General features: G+C 42.0%; 1 protein-coding gene across 1 annotated transcript in view; it reads left to right on the top strand.

Annotated features, from left to right (window-relative positions):
• The first annotated feature begins 3,220 nt into the window (after positions 1–3,220).
• Positions 3,221–23,157, top strand: part of LOC129680936 (pyroglutamylated RF-amide peptide receptor-like) — a 76,551-nt gene continuing 56,614 nt past the window's right edge. The window contains exon 1 of the mRNA XM_055612816.1: positions 3,221–3,557. Within this exon, the coding sequence (XP_055468791.1) occupies positions 3,221–3,557 (337 nt within the window). The remainder of the gene's footprint in view (positions 3,558–23,157) is intronic.

Consider the following 23,157-nt stretch of genomic DNA (forward strand, 5'->3'; position numbering starts at 1 on the left):
TTGTGTGTCTGGGTGTATGTGTATATACGTGGGTTGGGGGTTGGTCAGGTGCTGCTAATGTATTTAATTTTTAATTATTGCCCCTCCCCAGATCTCATTGCCTCCCAGATGAGCACTTTCGGACATACACCTGTCTATGTTGTGTAAGCTTTGCTCTACCTAACTCAAAGTTGGTAAATTGCTACAATCGAGATGTAAAGTGAATAAAGAAATAAATTAATTAAAAAAAAAAAGACGCTAAAAGCTGATGACTGGGCAAAAGAGAGGTAGGTGGGGTTTAAGTTCCTGAACTTGGAGTCTCAGAGGGACCCTGAGGCCAGGAGAGAAGAGAGGAGGCAGAAGATGTAGCAGGAGGAGAGGAAGCGGAGAGAAAGAAGTGACCGTGGGACAGCGAGGAGTGTGAGCCCATGTCCACAAGGTCACACTCATGGAGCAGAAGCGAACCAGACAGAAACTATTACGGCAAGTAACTTGGGATGTGTAGCTGGGAAACATCAAAATAGCTTAGAAGGTTGATAACTGCCCAGCTACTGTGCCTTAAAGCCTTTACAAGTTTAAAAGGTCTCTGTGTCAGTTATTTGGGAACTAGCTGGGGAAGAGAAGTCCTCAAGAGTCTAAGGTCCTTTTCTACAACACATGTGTTTTTGTATTTGTGTGTGCACATGTGTGCATGTATGCATGCATAAGTGTGTGTGTGTTCATGTTTGCTTGCATGTGTGTGCTGCATGTGTGGGCATGCAGGTGTACATTGCGTGTGTAGGGGTGTGTGTGTGTGTGTGTGTGTGTGTGTGTGTGTGTGCACATGTACCTGCATTGTGTGTGTGTGTTTGTGGATTTTTAAAAGGAAAAGACTTATTTAGTAGGAAATCCTGGCATAACAAGAAGGAATAGTAAAAAGTAAGAAGAATGGAGATAAATTCAATACATTTTCCATTTCCTCTTAAGGGTATAGAATTTAACAGGCGAAGATAAAATCACTGCAATAGCAGGTCGTTCTAAATGGCTGTAGAGAAATACTTAAGAGGTAAAGTGAGATTGGCACAGTTGGCTCAAATTGGAACTCTGACACCAGCAGACTGATGAGTTATGTATAAGTAATGTAATACATACAGGTACTGATGCACTTTGGTCCTCTATATAGTCCCATTGTAGGGGTACCCCAACTTAAACACCCAAGTGCTCCAGTCAGCTCTAAGAAGCAAGATAAGTCAACATTCCAGTTTCTTAAATGGCAGTTATGGTCTGAGGGGAGAAGGATGAAAGCAGGACATGAAAACCAGACACAGATGTTAGTGCAGGGACCCAAAAGCAGCACTGTCAGAGATGTCCTTGGTTTTCTAGTGAGCAAAGCCAGCCAGGAGCTCTGGGTCTTTATCTTCTGGATAAGCACCCCTGGAGGCTCTGTGTGAGTGAGGGTGGGGACCAGAATAGCAGTCCAGACACCGAAGCTTCTACTGAAACCTTGGAACTAGATCTATAGATTTTCATGGCAAAATAGGTTATATCCTCCCCAGCTTTGGGTCCACTTTCTAAAGTATTTTAGGAAATCTAAATGCTGCTTTGTGGTGGCAGGTGTTTGTGTGTGTGTTACAATCATATTAAGGATTTTCTTTTAAACTATGAAGACCAGAACTTCCTTTTTTGTCTCTTCTAAAATTCTTTGCATGAGACTAAGAACCCCAAGTGGTGACTCCAATTTCACTGGTACACCCCAAAAGATATAAACCATTGTGACCAAAAGCAACTTGGAGAGAAGGTTTATTTTGGTTTACAACTCTCAGGTTACCCCGAATCACTAAGGGAAGTCAGGGCAGGAACTCAAGGCAGGAAACTGAAGGCAGGAACTGATACAAGGGAACGGTACAGGGCTGCTTCCTGGCCTACTCTCTCACGGCTTGCTCAGCCTGATTCCTTGTACCCCCAGACTTATCTGTCTGTGGTGGCACTGCCCACCGAGAGCTGGGCCCTCCCACATCACTCATTAATCAAGACAATATTCCCCAGACTTGCCTGTAGGCCAACTGATGGAGGCATTTTCTTTACCAGTTTCTTCTTCTCTGATAACCCTACTTTGTGTCAAACTGATAAAACAAACAGACAAACAAAATAAAACAGTCAGGACAATATCGCCGACAAACAAACTTCTTGGTGTTTCCGATAACAGAAGTGCAAACTATATCCATACAAAGTAGTTTGTGTTCTTTATAGCAGTTTCATTAGTAATAGGCCAAAGCCAGAGACACCCCAACTGTTCTACAGTAAGGAAACGATTAAGTAAAGCAGTCCATATCAGCAATACACCTCACAACTTGGGTAGATTTACAAATTGTTGTGTCAAGGGGGAGAAGATCAGACAGACACACAAAAAGTATATGTTGTCTGATTCTGTTGATGTTACACTCTTGACAGACACGCAGAGATGGCTAGAGGTTAGAGCTGATGGAGGGTAGAGTGTGATCACGCAGAAGTCCAGAGTGTGGTCTGGATGGTGACGGAGTTTTCAGGTGCCAGGTCTGGTCCTGGAATCAGGACATAGTCACTGTCTGTCTGTCTGTTTCCTTTCCATCTCAATCCTCCTGTGTTTGTTACACACACACACACACACACACACAGCATATCTATGTCACATTTCTGGGTTTGTACTGCATCGTACATAGTTAAGACACAACAGAGAAAACTACGTCTTTGTGTGATACCCTCTTTTTATGACGGCAACTTTTTTCTGTAATTATTATTTCCATGCAGAAAATGCTTAATTCCCATTTTGCCATGGGTAGTTATGGCCCATACATGATTTCACAAGAGGAAAACCATGAAGCCCTTCATAAACTCAACAGCAGTTTTCATTTTAGCATCATAAGCCTGGGCTGGGGCAGCAGGGCGCTGGGTGTCTCCTGCCCAGGCAGGAGATGCTGGGTGCTTTACTGCGGAGGCGGAGGCGGCCCTCCAGGGGCTGGGGAGTGCGCGGAGGGGCGGGGTTCATCTCTTTTAGAGTCCAGAAAACTGGGCACTGAGCCTCAGGCGGTGCAGCGAGGCTTCCGAGGATCGCAGCGCCCGGCTGGGAACTTTCTCAGAACTGCAAACAGTTTGGCCAGTGGCTCTGACTTTGGTCGCTGCTAGCCTCTCTCGCGGCTGGCTGGCACCGAGGCGCGGCTTCTCTCCCGCGCCTCCTCGGCCTCGGGCGGCTCCACGGGCGGCCGCGGCGACTCCGGAGCCCGGCATGCCGTGGAACTTGACCGCGGAGCAGCTCTCGGAGCTGCTGCGGCTGCACAACCTGACACGCGCGCAGTTCATCGCGCGCTACGGGCTGCGGCCACTGGTGCTCACCCCGCAGCTGCCCGCGCGCGCCAGGCTGGCCCTCCTGCTCGCCGGCTTACTCATCTTCGCCCTGGCGCTCTTCGGCAACGCCCTGGTGGTCTACGTGGTGACCCGCAGCAAGGCCATGCGCACCGTCACCAACATCTTCATCTGCTCCCTGGCGCTCAGCGACCTGCTCATCGTCTTCTTCTGCATCCCGGTCACCATGCTCCAGAACGTCTCGGACACCTGGCTGGGGGGTAAGGAGGTCCCTGCTGGGCATCCTGCTTTCTGGTCTCCTTTTGTTTCTCCATCAAGAGAACCGCTGAATTCTTGGAACTTCTCTGCAGGACTTGGGCGTTTGTTTCTTTGTTTTATTTCCTTTTCCGCTTCTGCTTGGGGCCAGCACCCCTCTTTGTCCCGCAGATATATTGGTTGCGGTAAGGATGAAGTACAGTCCTGGGCAGGGGTGATTCCTCACTCATTTCTGCTCCTTCTCATAATTACAAGGTCCCCCCCCCACATTTAATTTACATTACAATTTTAGAATAATTAAAAAAAAAAAAAAAACCACTAAGGTAAGATTTTTCACTCCTTTCCCCAACTTCCAGGCTTCCTTCCCAGTTGCTCATGTGGCTCCCAGACAGGTTTTTGCAGATATTCGCTAATACGCAGACTTAAAATCTTTCACAACAAATATACACTAGAGAAAAAAAAAACTGTCTTGGTTTAGTTCTTTTTAGTAGGCATGTCCCCTCTTCACTTCTAAAGGACAGGAAAAAATGCCCTTCATTAGAACAAGGGGTAGAAATGGCAAAGAAATCACCAAGACTGGAGTCTAGGAGAGAAGCAGTGGGTGGAATGGAAAAACCTCAGGACACTGGGTTCCCGGGGCCTCCAAAGAGCTTCAGCAATGTTCTCCCCCCACCTCCCCGGCTTCCAGGGGACCTTAGGCAGGAGTACTCCTGCTAACGTGGGTTCTATATATGGTGGGTGTGCTGAAATTCTTAGAAAGTGGTTGTAAATGTATGAGAAATGGATTATTATGCTTTCTCACTCTGCCGGTTCTGCCCCTAGGCTAATTTCTTTAAACACATGGAGGCGGTTTTTAAAATCCCACCTTACCTACCACTGGGGGATTACCAGTTAGTACTTTCAACATTGGCGGTTTCCATAAACTTGAGCTGCATTAATTATTGGAGATAAGGATACTAAATTGCTCACTGTCATTTCATCTGTGATGTATTTTCTAAAAAGTGTCAAATATTGAGTGCATAGCATGGACTTGAAAGTGATCCGGAGTATAGATGATTGTACACTGATTATAAAGTAGAAACTTTTTGTATTCTCTGATAAAATAATTGCATTTGGGCATTTTAGGGTTACCAGTTACAGCTAACTCCATCAAATCATTGGGAGCATTCTGCATTATCAAATAGAACTTGCTTTTGGAGGAGAAGTCATAGAGTTGCTACTTTCCCTGCTCACGTATGTGTTTAGAAATATATTTTTATCTCCTGGGTGGTTTTATCATCACTGTGACAGTGAGCACGAGGAGGGAATCTTTGCTGGCCATGGAAGGACCAGGTTTACTACTTTGGCTCTATCATGGGCTAACTGAGCATGCCTGGGTCTCAGTTTTTAAATAGCGTGTTAAAATCTGGAGAAGTTTGCAAATAGAACGAGGCAGATTTTCTCACCATGTTGAGGGATGATGCTCAGGCAGGTCACAGATCTTCCCTGAGTCACCTCAGGGAGGCTGAGGATTCTCTCAAGCCTTCTGCCTCTCTTTCTTTCTTCTCTGGGGAAGATATGTCACTCTAGCTCCCAACTCTTAATCAAGGGTCATACGTTGTTCTTTATTTTATAGAGATGGTGTAAGAGTAAAGTATGTTGCAAAAGTGGTTTGGAAAAGATTATTGTCCCAAGTATGGTAGGACAAACCTCTAATTTGAGTACTGAGGGGGGTAGAGAGGCCAGTTCCTGGCCTCTTAAGTTGCTGGCCTTTAAGTTCCTGGCCAGCTTGTGCAGCATGTTGAAATTATGTCTCAAAACCAGAAACAAAACAATAAAGTGGTCATGTCATGGAAGTACAAGGTGTTAGGAAGTGTTTAATTGTAGGTGGAATCTCCTTATTTATCTAGGACAAGACTTACAGAATAAATAATGTTCCATATATTGAGTGACCAACAACAAAGCTTAATAAAAGTAGAAATGTCTACAGAGAGACTGGACAAGAGAAGATGGGAAGAGAAGTAACTTGCATACTATAAGTTAGGATAGTATTGCAAAATTCTTTTGATAAATTAACAAATGACAAACTGAGCTTAATGAGAGCTAAAAATTAATTCTTATTTTACTCATTTGATAAAGTGATAGAGAATCCATTGTATGGCAAACTGTTTTTTCCTTGAGATCATACAAACAAATAAAGTATATCTACACCCTTGTGGGGCCTCTGGGAATAGAATATACCCCAAGCAAGCCAAGATGGTGTTTAATATTTAGAAGAAGCTCTAGTCTGCTCTTGGACCATGGGAGAGCTGAGGGGACTTTGGTGGACTACGGTGCCCGAGCTGGGTCTTGAAGGATGATTCAGGTCATCTTCCACAGAGGAGGATGGGCTATGCCGCAGGAGCACGATCAGCTCACAATCTGGGGAGAGGAAGGTCTGATGCTTTAAGAACACCGTGGCAGGTGTTTCAGGAATACGCAGGTGGTGTGTGGGGAATGGCAGGGCATAGGAAAAGAAGGCTATTGTAACTGAGGAGGAAAATGTTATATGAAATTGTAAAATAAGAATACCGCTAAAATGCCTCCAGCGATAAAGTGGGTCAGACAGTGACAGAGAGAGAGAGAGAGAGAGAGAGAAAGAGAGAGAGAGAGAGAGGGGCTGCCCCCTGGAAGGGCAATATAGCCTCCTCCAGAGCTGGGGGCAGGGCTGCCACATCTTCTGGTGTGATCACTATTTCCATTTCTCTTCCTCTCTCCTTCCCTAAGAGAAGCCATGAACATAGATTTTTTTTTAAATGATACTGCCATCTAACTCATATTTAAAGAGTAAAATAAAGCATCTGTTTAGTCTTGGTCATACATAACCCACAAGCTTTATGTTCCCGGACTTTTCTAAACATTTCTCTCCTAAACGTTTTGACAGCAGTGGGATGTCTGTGAATGACTGCCTTTCCTTGTAGTTCGCTTCTCTCCTGTCCTAGTTTCCTTTCCATGACCAAATGCAACTTGGAGGGGAAAGGGTTCATTTGTCTTCCACATCTGGATCATGATCCCTGGTAAAGGGAAGTCAGGACAAGAACTCAAGGCAGAATCTTGTCGGAAGGGACTGAAGCAGAGGACATAGAGGAATACTGTTTGTGCAGTAGTACGCTTGCTTTCTCTGCTTGCTTATACCACCTAAGAACATCTTCTCAGGAGAGGCTCTGCCCACAATGGGTTGAGCCCTCACAGTAACCATTAATCAAGAAACTGCCCTTCAGACTCGCCTGCAGGCAGTCCGATGGAATCAATTTCTTAATCAAGGTTTCGTACTCCCAGACCACTTTAGCTTGTGCCAAATTGACCAAGAACTAAGAGGCATATCTGCCTTCTTAGTGACCCCAGGTACCTGCTGAATGAGCATTTTACTGAGACCCTCAGGTGAGATGTGTGTGTGGCTGGAAGCTGGTAAGCTCTGTTGTAAAGCTGCTGCTTTTAAACCTTCCTGCAGAGACTTTCCTGGAGGACTCTCAGAAAAGAAACTGCTTGTGTGGGCCCTTGTCCAGACAGGAATTCTTTTTTTTTTTAATTTTTTATTAATTACACTTTATTTATTTTGTATCCCCCATAAGCCCCTCCCTCCTCTCCTGCCGATCCCACCCTCCCTCCCCTTTCTGCATGCATGCCACTCCCCAAGTCCACTGATAGGGGAGGCTCTCCTCTTCTTTCTGATCTTAGTCTATCAGTTCTCATCAAAAGTGGCTGCATTGTCCTCTACTTCTTAACTCAGATCCAGATTGCTCTGACTTTTGGAGCCTGTGGCACTCAACAGCTCTACACAGGAATTGTGTCAGGATGTTTTGTTATGGGTTTGAAATTATCCCTAGTTGGGAGCATTTACACCATAGAAATCAACAGCTACAAATTAGGCCTGAAATGCAAAGAGCCAAACAAATGAAAACATCAGTCAGCCTCTGCGATGGCACCACTGAGCCAAGACGTTGTTTCTTTCCTTATCACCAATGATAGCTCCGTCAGCATATCTGTAAACATGAGTTAATCTGCCTGAATTTCATTCCTTAGGAGACGCACCTGATGTGCAGCAAGTTACCTTTACTTTTTATCCTTCTTTACGACGTGCTAAAGATTCCTCTGGCTTCACCAGCAAATGCGCGTTGTTTCCAGCTAAAATCAGAATAATTGAGTTTGCTCCGACCAATTCTCCAGAGCACCTTTCTCTAGTTTTCATTAACTCCTATCTTCCTTTTACTCCCTTTGCATTCCTATACCTTTTTACTTTTAACAGTCCAGTCTTGATGCCTGGGCATGGAAGCAATTGCTTCTCTCATGATTCCTTTCTGTGTGGAGGTTACCGTCAGGTCTCATCTCTGGCAGACTCTAAGCTCCGTGCTAATCATTGCTTGAAGGAGTGGTCTTGTACCTGAGCTGCAGCAGAGGCTTTTACAATAGCACATCCTCTCCATGTCCAGAGTGCCCTTACCATACGTCCTACTTCTGCCCAGTCTCACAGCAGTCTGAGTCACACAGGTGGTCAGCATTTTGCTGCAGGTGTGCTGTGTGCTGCAGGTGTGAGGAAGAAGCATCCTTGGGGCTACTTGGAAGGGGAAGGGAGTATTCAGGGAAGAGATGGGAGAAGAGGGGTGAATCTGTGGTGGTCAGCGCTCCTGAGGGCATGGTGCTGGACAGTAAGGAGCAGGACTCAGCAGGCATTGCTCAGACCCTAAGGGGTTGGATCTGGGGACAAGGGCAGGTCTAGAAGAGAGAGGTAACTTAGGGAAAGAAAAGCTATGGCACAGTGGAACTGTTCTGAAGATATTCTAGAAGGAAGTGAGCCACCAGTCCTAATTCTACCTACATTTTAGGTTCTAGGCATCAATAAGCTGAGACAGAAGTGTTTGGGAGGAGCCTGCAGTGATTGTGCCCATTTCTTCCTACCACAGGTGCAGAGCAGACAGGGCAGTCTTTTGAACATGCAGAACTCAGTGACTCCTCCCACACTCTTGTGTGGACAGTGACAGTAATTTTTTTAACAGACACTGGAAAAGTAACCAAAAGCAGTTTCAAAAAAGAAGAGGTTCCAAAAATATGCTAAGTGACAGTGGCAAGCTCAAGAGTGCTCATCATAGATGGCTTCCTTTTGAAAGGTGCTCATAGGGAACGGAGAGGTAAGAAACTGAATTTCCCCATGGCTGACCTGATGCTTCTCCTCCAAGGAATGGTTTTTAATCTTGACAACTCATAGAACCTCCTGAGCCTTGTGAGGTATAGATACGTAATTCCTGCCCACACAGATATGGAATTCTTTGGAGTGAGGGTGAATACTAATACTATGCTGTCACAGTTTCAGAGATGAGCAAGTGTTATGATTACAGCTAAGGCTGAGAACCATGGAGGCAGAGGAAATGCCTACAGTACCAACAGGGTTAAAATAAAGAAATGATGATGATGAATGCAGTGCTTTGAATAGCACTGTCCTGTCCACATGTACCAGCTAGGCTTTGTTTTTAATTTATTTAAGGAATAGAATTTAGAACTGCTTGTAAAATACAGATGGTATTATATATAAAAAAAGTTCCGCAAAGACTCATGGCAATTGTATTACATGCAGGCTGGTGTGTCTTAATCGAAGCCCTTAACCTTTTTGGAGTCTTTTAGGATGATTTTAGGATACCCAACTCAATCTCTGGCCCCACACATACACACACAGGTGAGCATATTTCTATATACGCATGTACACACATACCACACGTACATCTTATACACACACACACTCACACACACACCACAGTACACATGCGCGCGCGCACACGCACGCTCACACACACTCATACACACGCACCCCCACAGAGATAAGTTGGAATGAAAAACACAAGAGCTGAATAATTAATAATCTCCTTCATAACTTCAACGTAATTAGCACACTTCACATCAAAGGTTTCCAGTCTGTTTGACCCACAGCAACTGTTGTGGATGGATGATGCAGGGGGATGACTCTTAGGCTTCATTAGAACAGCACCAGCTTCTCCTGTTAATAAGCAGAGCTTTACACATGACTTTATGTGAGATATGTAACGGATTTTCACTAAAAGGGAGGGAGAAGAGAGGGAAAGAAAGAGTATGCGTTGTTCACAGCTAAATGTATTAGGTTAGATTTTAGAAAATGGTACCCATTGGTGTTCAGAGTGATAGCCTGGCACTCTTTTGGCTTTACTACTTGGCTGGGGATTAGGGAACATGAGTTATGTTTGCTATAAGTTTGCCTTTTCTATGACCCTTTAGACATTTGCATATAGTGAAATTGTTATGATAGCAGGACTGCTGTACATTTTTTTAAAAATCTATTAACAGGAATGATGGCAACTGTTTAAAAATGGTCTTTTTTTAAAAAAAGGGAAGTATTAAAAAAGGAAAAAAATAAAAGACTTCAGCAAGAATTACTCTTGGGGTGAAGTGAGGAATTGGGCCATGTGGTAAGCCCCTGGCTGCTCTTTGCTAGCCGTCAGTTTGGTACATATTTTGAAAGGTAATGACACCGTAAGTCAAGAGAGTCACTAAGTTTTCCTGAGAGATGGAAGGGCACCAGTAGCAGCCTCAGGTTTTTATTTGAGAGAGCCTTTCTGCTTGTGTCAGTAGTAGCTATAGTTACATCAAAGGAAAAGACAGCAATGGAAAAGCCCCAAAGTTTTTCTTGTTCCCTTAACTTGTGGCCCAAACTTTTTTCAGTTCTTACGCATGCGTCCTGTGATGGTGGTATGCTGTAGAGCTTGGGAGAAGGGCTAGACTCGCTCCTAACTGAATAACTTGGGTAGAATAGGTAGAGTAGGCAGGTCATTCCTGCCATGACATCCTGGACAACTTAAATGTCTTCACCCAAACTACACAGGCTTCAGCATCCAACCCGAGCCTTCACAGGATTCCTAGAGATACCTCCTAGGTATCTAGCTTCCCCAAGCTCTTCCTTGTGGGAAAATATTTCCAGTCATCTCCCTACTTTGGTTTCAGTTGATCTTAGGACTTCTCACCTCAATACAGACTATACAATGGCACAGAATTCTTGGCTTTGTGTGCTCTGCTCCAGCAGAGTGACTCATTGACTATGTCACTGGCCATCTTGACCTTTACCTTTGCTGTTTTTCTCTTGGACTAGAGGCACAAATTGCTGGTACCAGGTAGATCTTGCTTGTTCTTTCTGTGTGGGAAATAAACTTCTTGAATCTGAGTGGATTAATATGGTTTCATATTAAATGACCACATGTATGACAGGTATGGCAAGCCAAGCTAACAGCTGCACCAGAGACACTTGTGACCCATTAGCTACGAACCTGCTGGGGAATGTTTGACTGCTGGAAGAGAAGTTTTTCTGGAGGAGGAGAATGAGCAAGGATGAGCAATGTGCCTCATACAGTTGGTCACAAGCATCTGTGGGGCTGAATTTAGCTGCTTGGGTCTCTAAGATCCTCAAACATATGTCCTCTGCCTTTGATTTCTTTGATGTTCACCTACATAGCCCAACTCCCAGAGGAGGCTTTTGAGATCAAGATGAACCTCTGTCAACTGCGGCGAGTCAGGCGTGGACACCACTCTCTGCCGTTACTTTTGTGTTTACATCCTCTGCTGGGCCAACTCCCGTGCTCCCAGTTTTCCTGGCTGCCTGTTGTTGCTGAGACATCATTGTAGGTTAGTGGATGGCGTTACATACCTGGCCAGTTCCCTTTCAGTCTGAGATGCTGGCAAATATTCAGAAGAAGATGAGCTGCCTTCTATTCACATATGAAAACTGCAGTTTTCCAATGAATAGTACTGAGATAAAAGCGTACTTTTTTATGTAACTTCACAAAACTTAAATTGAAACAGACTTCATTCACTTCCTATGACAGAGTTTCTAAGAAAATTATACTCATACAAATTCGACTGTAGACCATTCACATAATGGAACTCTGAAAAGATAGTGAGTCTGTGCCTCTCCTGCGAGAAAGACAAAGACAGTGCAGGGCCGAAACACCAATGTATCTTGTGGAGCCACACCCCTTTGGCTGCCAATTCTGTTGTACAGTTTATTAGTTGTTGTATTATCTAGATTGTACAATACATGCCTGGCCTTAAATCAACCCCTATAGAGGACAATAGTTATAAAATTACACCCAGTGCTGTCCCCACAGTGTTACACGAAGCAGTAGAATTATATGGCGAAGATGTAAGTTGGACAACTTGCTTGATTCTAGCAAAAATATGAAAACACATCCAGTTTTTAGGATTTTTAGGACTTTAACATGCATGTAATATTTACATCTTGGGGATGAAGAGATTGCTCACTTGTTGTAGGCACCTTGTTATTCTTGCAGAGGACAAGAAATGGGTTCCAAGCAACCATGTCAGGCAGCTCACAATCACCTGCAACTCTAGCTTCGGGGGGTCCAGCACCCTCTTCTGGCCTCTTTCCCTTCACACATGTGGTACACACTCACATAATTAAAAATAAGTCTTTAAAAGTTACTTTTATTTTTCACCTATCTCTTTCAAAGCCAGGTGTGGCAGCTCATGCTTACAGTTTAAGTTCTTGGGAGGTTGAGGCAAGAGGACTGATGCAGATTTGAGGCCCTTTGAGTTACTGTGTGAGACATTGTCTAAATAAATAAATAAATAAATAAGGAAGGAAGGAAGGAAGAAAAGAAAAAAATTTCAGTATATGAATGAAAAGAGATCAATATTTTAAAAACTCATTGTGGAACTGAAATTCACTTAGAATATAACTTGGCAAACACAGTATTTGACATTGGGGCATTAATATATATATATATATATATATATATATATATATATATATATATATAGTTTCTTCACTTGTACTCTTGGGAAAACAGATGCACTTGGAACGACTGATGTGGGAATAGGGATCTTATGCATTAAAAGGACTGAGAATTTACCAAGACCTCACTGAAAGGAGACTACAATTGTTACAAATTCAAAATGTTGCTTTTTAAGTATTGGTGTGTAGAATTTTATTTTATCAAATAAAAATGATTAAAATAAAAACTGGAGAGAAGAGGTAGCTCAATTGGCAGATTGTCCAGCATGGTTAAGACTCTGGATTTGATCACAGCACCATATAAACCAGGTATAGTGCTATACACCCCAAATCCCAGCACTTGGAAGGTGGGATAGGAGGATCAAAAGCCCAAGGACATTCTCAGCAGCATAGTGAGTTTTAGGCCAGCCTGAGATCCTTGACACTCTGTTTCAAAAAGCAAACCCATGGGGGTAATGGCTCAGCAGTTAAGAGGACTGACTTCCAGAAGAAGCAGGATTGGTTGCCAGCACCCATTGGTGGCTAACTCTGGTAACTCCAGTTCTAGTCGTGTCATACAGGCAAAACACCTATCCACATAAAAAATAAAAATAAACCTCAAATAAAATAAAGTATCAAGAAGTTTTTAAAAAACTGTCACTATGCTATTAATAACATCTTAAGTACATTCATTCTGTATTTGTACAAAACAATTGCTTTAATTCTATCAATTTACAGATAATGTATTGAATTGTTATATAATAACCATTTCTTCTATTGTAGAAATACTAGGATCCAGACTGGCCCTTTCAACCTAGAAAATAGAGAACAGTGCTGCCAGAAGCAGCGGCAGATGCCTAGGGAAGAATAATGGGGGCAGGACTGTGAAACCTCTGCTGGGTTCACACTGCTTTGGTAAAAGCTGCAAGGCTCATGTGACTTTCCAGACTGTAGGGATAATATTAAATATTATATAACACTGAGCATAAAGTGGCCCTCCAGACTTGTTCTCCTGCCTTTCAACTGAGCAAAGTTTCCAACAAGTCACTTGTGACAACATTGCTCACATCACCCCTCTTACACACACACATCCTCAAAACACACACTCAATCCCCTTTCGTTATGGAGACACATGGGTGTTTGTCTGTGCATGTCCTTGCTGTCTGATTCCTGGCCTGGAAAAGAGAGGAAGCTCTGCTGTCTTTGCCCACCATGTCTAGGGGTGCTGGGAAACAATGATGCTGGTTCCAGGTGTTGAGTGCTTTTCCCCACAATGCATGGGTTTTTCTTGGTCCTGACTGTGTGCTTCAGAGATGAGGTAATAACAGTGAGAGGCATACCCAGCTCTGCAGAGAGAGCCTACCATGTACTTGGTACATTATCTTCAGTTCACAGGTGAGAAAGGGGGGTTGGCTCCGATGTACTATTTTATCAATTATCTGTTCTGTGGAATAAGTGGTTAGAGAAACCATTGCTTACCTCTGGAGGGATGGCACTTTCATCTTGGATCAAATGAGGGCTTCTTACACCACTCTCTGTGGAGTTACTCACAAGATGACATTCGACTAACGACCTGTTAGGCACTCATTATTTTAGATGCCCCAAGGAAGGGAAAAACCATCTCTGCCCCAGGTGGTTTCCTTCATCAGGGGAGCCCACAATTCCTTTCATGGAGCCACTTCAAACAGGATAGCGCATGGGCATTCACAGTGTCTTGCCCCCTGAGATTGGAAATTGCACAGTGTCATCCTGTGACAGAGCAAGTCATCTCTGCTGGAGATTCAGTTCTGAGTGACCTTCTGCATCATGAGAAAGGTAGCCAAATCTACAGAGCGGAGGGTGGAATTTGTAGCCTTCTATTCTTCTGCCTTACAGTAAACGATCTGTGCTCACTCGGGATGGAAGTGCTGATGCTGGGACTTAACCTGAAGAATCTGCATCACTGTGAGGTTTTAACCACAGTGGTGGTTATCCTAGGAAATTCACCTCAGTGAATCATGCCCTCATCACCTGCTGCAACATCGGTAAGAGCTCTGCTCTCACAGTCAGTTTCTGAAAGGAAAAATTTTCATATTTTTAGAGACCTTTATGGAAAACTCTTCTGTTAACTAACTTCCCTTGACCCTGCGCTGGCAGGAATCCTGGCATTTGGATGCACTCTTAAAGCATAGAGGCGCTGCGGTGCTGTTCAGTAGATGATAGATACTACACACTCAGTTTTTAGATGTTTCTTTACAGCAACGTCTGAAAGCAATAAAGAATTTATTTTTAATAGCACATATTTCACTGGATTAAAAGCAAATCTGAGTATCAGTTTGAGCCTGATTTAAGCAGCGACTTCAACCAGCAGGCTCTGAGAAAGAAACATGAGTACAGCCTGAGGCTTTCTTAGTGGCGAGGTAGCAAACCCTTAGACATTAGAAATGGCCACTGTTTAAAAAAATTAAATCAGTATTAAATGAAATAAAATAAAACCCCTTCAGTTAATTGATATTACAGTATAATCACGAAGTGTAATTTGTTGGCAAGATGCTAGAGTAGCTGGTTGATTTAGTGAACACACTCAAAATTCAAACTTTTATTTTTAGCATTGAGAAAATAACATATCTGGGTAATCTTATGGTCTTGTGATCATTTGCTTATCTAATCATTTCACCTCCCAGCATATTAGTACTCTAAGGTCAGAAGCTGTGTTTAATCTAGCAGCCTGTTGAACAGTTCTTAGCACAGATTCTAGACACTTGTATGAATGAATTAGTGAAAATCATCTTCCACTGTAGTCATGTTTGAAGCCTTTGGGGATGGTCAGTATTCATTTCTGTGATGGCATTGGAAATTGTACCTACTTTTTTGGTATTTTGTACAGGCTTTATTTGGTTGTAAGGAACAAAGATTCAATTTGCCTCAAATAATTGATGTTATGGGGATGGCTTATTTTGTGGCAGTAATGAGGGAAGCTAGTGTCTTTTGAATATAAGACAAGAGGTAGGTAGATGTCATGGAAACTGAAGTAGAACTAGAAGCAACAGCTCTGTGAAGCTCAGCAAAAGGTATTCATCATCTCCAGGCTCAGCCACAACTGCGACTTTTGCCCTTCTCCACAGTGAACAAAGAACTACTTATTAAGGTTGATTACATTTTATCACCAGTTTCTACTTACTTGATATATTCTGTCTTGTTAATTTTCCTCTTTATTCATGGAAAGGTGAGTAAATCCTTGCCCTCAAGAATTTGCTAAAGCACAATGTAAAATTCAACTCATTGTGGTTCAATGAACAACACTATGTAAATGAATCTTACTGTTTAAGAGGAAATTTACAGGGATTTCAATCAGCTGCTCACCAAAATCTTAAACCTTTCTCTTACTCGAGTCCATTCAAGTCTTCCTGCCTCACTCGGTGTCATCTCACAACTCGCTTTGCAACGTTCATGTGTCTTCTTGGGCCACTAACATCAGCACAGAGCTGGTATTCTGACTGGGGCCTTGTTTGTAGTGAGGACCTCAAGGGCCCCTTAATGCTAGCTCTGCTTCCCATCCCGTTTGAATCCCTTGAATAAACAAGTTTATCGGGTCATCCTTCGGCCACCCTTGACATCCAGTTCCTCCCCTCCACTGTAGTAAGGCTTTTTTCATTTCCTCCCTTAAGCCTTTTTATTCTTCACCTTTCCACCCCCAGTTTCATTCATTCAAATATCCCTTCTCACTTTCCTCATATCATCCATCACTAACTCCACCCACCTGGTTAATTAAATCCAGCAGAGGGAACTCACCATCAAGCATTTCCTTGAGGTAAGGATGGAGGGAAGAAGTGAGAAGGAAGGGAGGACAACTCTGACCATGGTGACCAACTTTGATATTGCTGTGAGAAAATACCCAAAGGAAACCGTTCAAAGTGTAAGACTATTTTGCTTCGTGATTTTCAAGCTATCAGCCCACCCTGAAGGGAGAACATGTCAGTTTTAGAGCAACTCATCTGGCTTCATGGTGGCTAGAATGCAGAGAGAGGGAGAGCCTGGGCTGTGCCAGTTCTATTTCCACATCCTGGTCCCCAGCTTTTGCATGGTAGTGCCCGCATCAGGGCTCATGTAGCCTTTGAAATAATCTTCTCTAGAAAGGCTCTTAAAGATCACCAGAGTGTGCCTTGATAATCTTCTAGGCGTTTCTTAATCCATGCAATTAGTATAAAGATTAGGTATCATATGCATTAATATATTTTATTTGTCTTTATAATACCATTTTCTCAAATCCTTGTGGTGCCATTCTTACCCACGGTTTTTCTCCATATCTTTATGAATTCATTTCCTGTTTTAACCTCATTATTTTTTTCTTTGTTGTCAAGAAAGACGAATCTATGATGGTTTGACTGAGTTTTCAACTTGATTGAACTAAGAAAGCTTCAGTCAAGCCTGTGTGTCTGGGAGGTTATATCCCAATGATTGACATGTGTAGCAGAGACCAGACCCATCCTGAATCAGAGGGGACCCTAAAGTGGAAAAACTGCCTGGATGTGTAGGGCATAAGTGAGAAGGCAGTGCAAGTCACTAAGCTTCTGTGTTCTCAGTGACTGAGGCTATCCCTGCTGCTCCCTGCCGATGTCAGACAGCTCCATTGACTGTTCAACACATATGCAGTACCAGCGACTCTCTGCAGAGCCTCCAAACTTTCAGAGTCAGATCGGGTCTACTGTGGTGCTGCACTTCCAGGGTTGGAAGCCAGGTTCTCTGCCTTGGAAGCATTGAGAGCTAGTGCTGGAATGTTCCACCCTATTGTATAAGTCAGTGCAAAGCAAACCTCTTTGATAGTTAGGGTTTTCTAGAGATACAGACAAATAGAAAGAAAAAATTCAATGTGTGTGTGTATATGATGTTTGTTTGTTAGAGTGGCTTTATAGACTGTGGCCCAGATACTCCAGCAATGGCTGTCTCCCAGTGTCAAGTCCAAGAATCCAATAGTTGTTCAGTCCACATCAGGGTCCACAGTACATATCAGAATCCTGACGAATTTGGCCCTAATATGAGTGAAGGAATACCTCAGCAGCAGGATGTGTGAGTTACCGCTGAGAATGAGGGCAAGCAAGCAAAAGCTTCCTCCTCCCACATATTTTATGTAGGCTTCCAGGAGAAGGTGTGACCCACATTTAAGGTAGCTCTTCTTCGTCTAAAGATCTAATTATCTACAAATTCATCACGGGTAGGCCAGTCACTCCTTGTCCACCTCTGTCTGAACTAACATCCTGTGACTAATAGATTAAAACCTTTTAGAATCTATTAACTTAGCAGATGACTTCCCCCAACTCAGATAGCATCTTGTGCCTCTGGAAAAGCTTCCCTCCCATCTTGCTGTACCTGCCTCTCTGATATACCCATTGATGTATTTTATTTTATTTTATTTTTTATTTATTTTTATATTAATCACAGGTTATTTACTTTGTTTTATTTATTTATTTTTAATATTTTTTATTTTTAAATAATTTTATACATCTGTAGCCCTCTCCCTCTTTCCCTCCCAATCCTCCCCTCGCTCCCTCCCTCATCTCCTCCCCGCCCCCTTCTGAGTCCACTGAGAGGGGGTGTCCTCCTCTCCTTCCGTCTGACCCTAGCTTATCAGATATCTTCAGATGGTTGCAATGTCCTTATCTGTGGCCTAGTAAGGCTGCTCCTCCTTCAGGGGGGAGGGGAATCTCATGTTCATGTCAGAAAAAATTTCTGTCCCCCTTACTAGGGTACCCACTTGGATACTGAGCTACCATGGGCTATGTCTGAGCAGGGGTTGTAGGTAATGTCCATGAATGGTCCTTGATTGGATAAACAGTCTCATAGAAGACCCCTGTGCTCAGATATATTTGGACCTTCTGGGGCTCCCTGTTCCCTCTAGGATATACCAATTCCTCCTTCCTTCATATGATTCCCTACACTCTGCCGAAGGTTTGGTTATGGGTCTCAGCATCTACTTTGATACACCTGAAAGGTAGAGTCTTTCAGGTGCCTTCTGTGGTAGGCTATTGTCCTGTTACTTGTTTTCTCCTATTTCCAATGTCCATCCCCTTTGTCTTTCTAGATGAGGATTGATCATCTTACCCCTGGACATCTTTCTTGTTTATCTTCTTTAGGTGTACATATTTTAGTATGTTTATCCTATCTTATAGGTCTATATAAGTGAGGATATACCATGTGTGTCTTTCTGCTTTTGGGATACCTCACTCAGGATGATTTTTTTTTCTAGATACCACCATTTGCCTACAAAATTCATGATTTCCTTGTTTTTAATTGCTGAGTAGTATTCCATCGTGTAAAAGTACCACAATTTCTGTATCCATTCCTCTGTTGATGGACATTTGGTTTGTTTCCAAGTTCTGGCTTTTATGAATAAAGCTGCTACAAACATGGTTGAGCAAATGTCCTTGTTGTGTACTTGAACATCTTTGGATATATGCCTAGGAGTGGTATAGCTGGATCTTGAGGTAGCACTATTCCTAATTGTCTGAGAAAGTGCCAGATTGATTTCCATAGTGGTTGTACCAGTTGACATTCCCACCAGCAATGGAGGAGGGTTCCCCTTTCTCCACAGCCTCTCCAGCATGCGTTATCTCTTGAGTTTTTGATCTTAGCCATTCTGATGGGTATAAGGTGAAATCTCAGGGTCGTTTTGATTTGCATCTCTCTGATGGCTAGGGATGTTGAACATCTCCTCATATGTTTCTCTGCCATTCTATATTCTTCTACAGAGAATTTTCTGTTTAGCTCCATACCCCATTTTTTAATTGGGTTACTTGAATTATTGTCTTTTAACTTCTTTGGTTCTTTATATATTCCAGATATCAGGCCTCTGTCAGATGTTGGGTTGATGAAGATCCTTTCCCAATCTGTGGGCTGTTGTTTTGTTCTGACAACAGTGTTTTTTGCTTTACAGAAGCTTTTCAGTTTCATGAGGTCCCATTTATTGATTGTTGCTCGTAGGGCCTGTGCTGATTGTGTTCTGTTCAGGAAGTTGTCTCCTGTGCCAATGAGTTCTAGGGTCTTCCCCACTTTTTCTTCTAACCGATTTAGAGTATCTGGTTTTATATTGAGGTCTTTGATCCACTTGGATTTTAGTTTTGTGCAGGGTGATAAATATGGATCTATTTTCATCTTTCTACATGTAGACATCCAGTTATACTAGCACCATTTGTTGAAGATGCTGTCTTTTTTCCATTGAATGGTTTTGGCTTCTTTATCAAAAATCAAGTATTCATAGGTGTGTGGGTTTATTTCTGGGTCTTCTATTCGGTTCCATTGATCCACTTTCTGTTTCTATGCCAGTACCAAGCAGTTTTTATTATTGCTCTGTTGTACAACTTGAGATCAGGGATGGAGATACCTCCAGAGGATCTGTTGTTGTACAGGATTGTTTTGGAAATTCTGGGTTTTTTGTTTCTCCACATGAAGTTGAGAATTTTTCTTTCAAGGTCTGTAAAGAATTGTGTTGGTATTTTGATGGGAATTGCATTGAATCTGTAGATTGCTTTTGGCAGGATGGCCATTTTTACTATGTTAATCCTACTATGTTAATCCATGAGTATGGGAGATCTTTCCATCTTCTGATGTCTTCTTCGATTTCTTTCTTCAAAGACTTGAAGTTTTTCTCAAACAGATCTTTCACTTGCTTGGTTAGAGTCACCCCAAGGTATTTTATGTTATTAGTGGCTATTGTGAAGGGTTGTTTCCCTGATTTCTTTTTCGGCCCTTTTGTCTTTGGTATACAGGAGGGCTTCTGATTTTTTTGAGTTAATTTTGTATCCAGCCACTTATCAGCTGAAGGATTTCTCTGGTTGAGTTTTTGGGGTCACTTAGGTATACTATCATATCATCTGTGAATAGTGAAACTTTGACTTCTTCCTTTCTGATTTGTATTCCCTTGATATCCCTAACTTGACTTATTACTCTAGCTAGGACTTCAAGTCCTATGTTGGAAGAGATATGGAGACAATGGGCAGCCTTGCCTTGTCCCTGATTTCAGTGGGATTGATTTAAGTTTCTCTCCATTTAGTTTGATGTTGGCTATAGGCTTGCTGTATATTGCCTTTACTATGTTTAGGTATGTTCCTTGTATCCCTGATCTCTCCAAAACTTTAAACATGAATGGATGTTGGATTTTGTCAAGTGCTTTTTCGGCATCTTAGGAGATGATCATGTGGTTTTTAACCTTCGGTTTGTTTATATGGTGGATTACATTGATGGATTTTCATATATTGAACCATCCTTGCATGCTGGGATGAAGCCTATTTGGTCATGGTGGGTGATATCTTTTCTGTGTTCTTAGATTCCGTTTGCAAGTATTTTATTGAGTATCTTTGCATCAATGTTCATAAGAGAGATCGGTCTGAAGTTCTCTTTTTTTGTTGGATCTTTGTGTAGTTTAGGTATTAAGGCGACTGTGGCTTCATAGAATGAGTTTGGTAATGTTCCTTCTGTTTCTATTTTGTGGAATAACTTGGAGAGAATTGGAGTTAGCACTTCTTTGAAGGTCTGGTAGAATTCTGCACTGAAACCATCTGGCCCTTGGGTTTTTTTGGAAGGGAGGCTGTTGATGGCTGTTTCAATTTCCTTGGGGGATATAGGGCTCTTCAATCTTTCTACCTGGTCTTGACTTAATTTTGGTAGATGGAATCTGTCAAGAAAATTGTCCATTTCTTTTAGATTTTCGAACTTTGTGGCATATAGGCTTTTGTAGTACAACCTAATGATTGTTTGTATTTCCTCATTGTCTGTAGTTATGTCTCCCTTTTCATTTCTGATTTTGCTGATTTGGATAGTTTCTCTCTGCCTTTTAGTCAGTTTGGCTAAGGGTTTGTCTATCTTGTTAATTTTCTCAAAGAACCAGCTCTTGGTTTCATTGATTCTTTGAATAGTTTTATTTGTTTCTAATTGGTTGATTTCAGCCCTGAGTTTTATTATTTCCAGCCATCTGCTCCTCTTGGGTGTTTCTGCTTCTTTTTTTTTCTAGGGCTTTCAGTTAGGCCATTAAGTTGTTTGTATAAGATATTAAAAATTTCTTCTTAAAAGCACTTAATGCTATGAGTTTTCCTCTAAGTACTGCTTTCATTGTGTCCCATAAATTAGGGTATGTTGTGCCTTCATTTTCATTGAATTCTAGGAAGTCTTTAATTTCTTTATTTCATCCTTAAACCAGCTATCATTGAGAACTAAGTTGTTAAGTTTCCATGTGCATGTAGGCTTTTTGCTATTTCCATTGTTGTTGAGGTCCAGCTTTAGTCCATGGTGGTCAGATAATGTACAGGGGATTATTTCAATCTTTTTGTATCTGTTGAGGTTTGCTTTGTGACCAACTATATGGTCTATTTTGGAGAATGTTCCATGAGGTGCCGAAAAGAATGTATACTCTTTTGAGTTTGAATGAAAAGTTCTGTAGACATCTATTAGGTCCATTTGAATTAGGACATTTGTAAGTGCCTTTATTTTCCTGTTTGGCTTCTGTCTAGATGATCTGTCCCTTGGTGATAGTGGGGTGTTGAAGTCTCCCACTATTAAGGTGTTGGGGTCAATGTGTGATTTAAGCTTTAATAATGTTTCATTTACAAATGTAGGCACTCTTGTTTTGGGGGCATAGATGTTTAGAATTGTGATGTCTACTTGGTGGATTTTTCCTTTGATTAGAATGTAGTTTTGATTAGTTTGATTATTTGATTAGTTTTGGTTGAAAATATGTTTTATTAGATATTAGGATAGCCACTCCTGCTTGTTTTTTGGGTCCATTGCTTGAAAAACAGTTTTCCAGCCTTTTACTCTGTTGTAGTGTTTATCTTTGTTGCGTAGGTGTGTTTCTTGGATGCAGCAGAATGTTGGATCCTGTTTCCACACCCATTCTGATAGTCTGTGTTTTTTTTATTGGAGAGTTGAGTCCATTGATGTTGATAGATAATAATGACCATTGAATGTTATTTCCTATTATTGTGGAGTTGGTGGTGTTACTGTGATTCATTGCTTGTTTTCTTTTGATTTTTGTTGGGAAATTATTTATAACCTATGTTTTCTTGGTTGTAGTTGTTTTCCTTGGATTAGAATTTTCCTTCAAGTATCTTCTGTAGGGCTGGCTTGCTGTTCAAATTGTGCTTAAATTTAGTTTTGACGTAGAATATTTTGTTTTCTCCATCTATGTTGATTGAAAGCTTTGCAGGGTATAGTATTCTAGGTTGGCATCTGTGGTCCCTTAGAGCCTGCATGATATCTCCTCCGGCCCTTCTGGCTTTCATAGTTTCTGATGAAGAGTCGGTGTGATTCTGATAGCTCTACCTTCATATGTTACTTGGCCTTTTTCCCTTGCTGCTTTTAGTATCTTTTCTTTGTTCTGTAGATTAAGTGTTTTGACTATGATGTGGCATGAGGAGTTTCCTTTCTGGTCTAGTCTATTTGGTGTTTTGTAGGCCTCTTGTATATTTATGGAAATCTCTTTCTTTAGGTTGTGGAATTTTTCTTGTATGATTTTCTTGAAAATATTTTCTGGACCTTGGAACCATGGAATCCTCTTCTTCGTCAATTCCTATTATTCTTAGATTTTTGCCTTTTCATATCGTCCTTGATTTCTTGGATGTTTTATGTTTGGGATTTTTCCGATTTTACTTTTTCTTTGAGAGAAGTATCAATTTCTGCAAGTGTATCTTCAGCACCCGAGATTCTCTCTTCCACCTCTTGTAATCTATTAGTGATGCTTACCTTTGTGGTTCCTTCTCTTTTCTCTAAGTTCTCCAGTTCCAGGGTTTTCTCAATTTGTGTTTTCTTTATTGATTCTAATTCTGTTTTCATGCCTTGCAACATTTCCTTCATCTGTTTGAATGTGGATTCCT

This window comes from Psammomys obesus, unplaced genomic scaffold (assembly GCF_907164565.1).
Source record: "Psammomys obesus unplaced genomic scaffold, mPsaObe1.curated_primary_1811, whole genome shotgun sequence".
NCBI classification, from domain to species: Eukaryota; Metazoa; Chordata; class Mammalia; order Rodentia; family Muridae; genus Psammomys; species Psammomys obesus.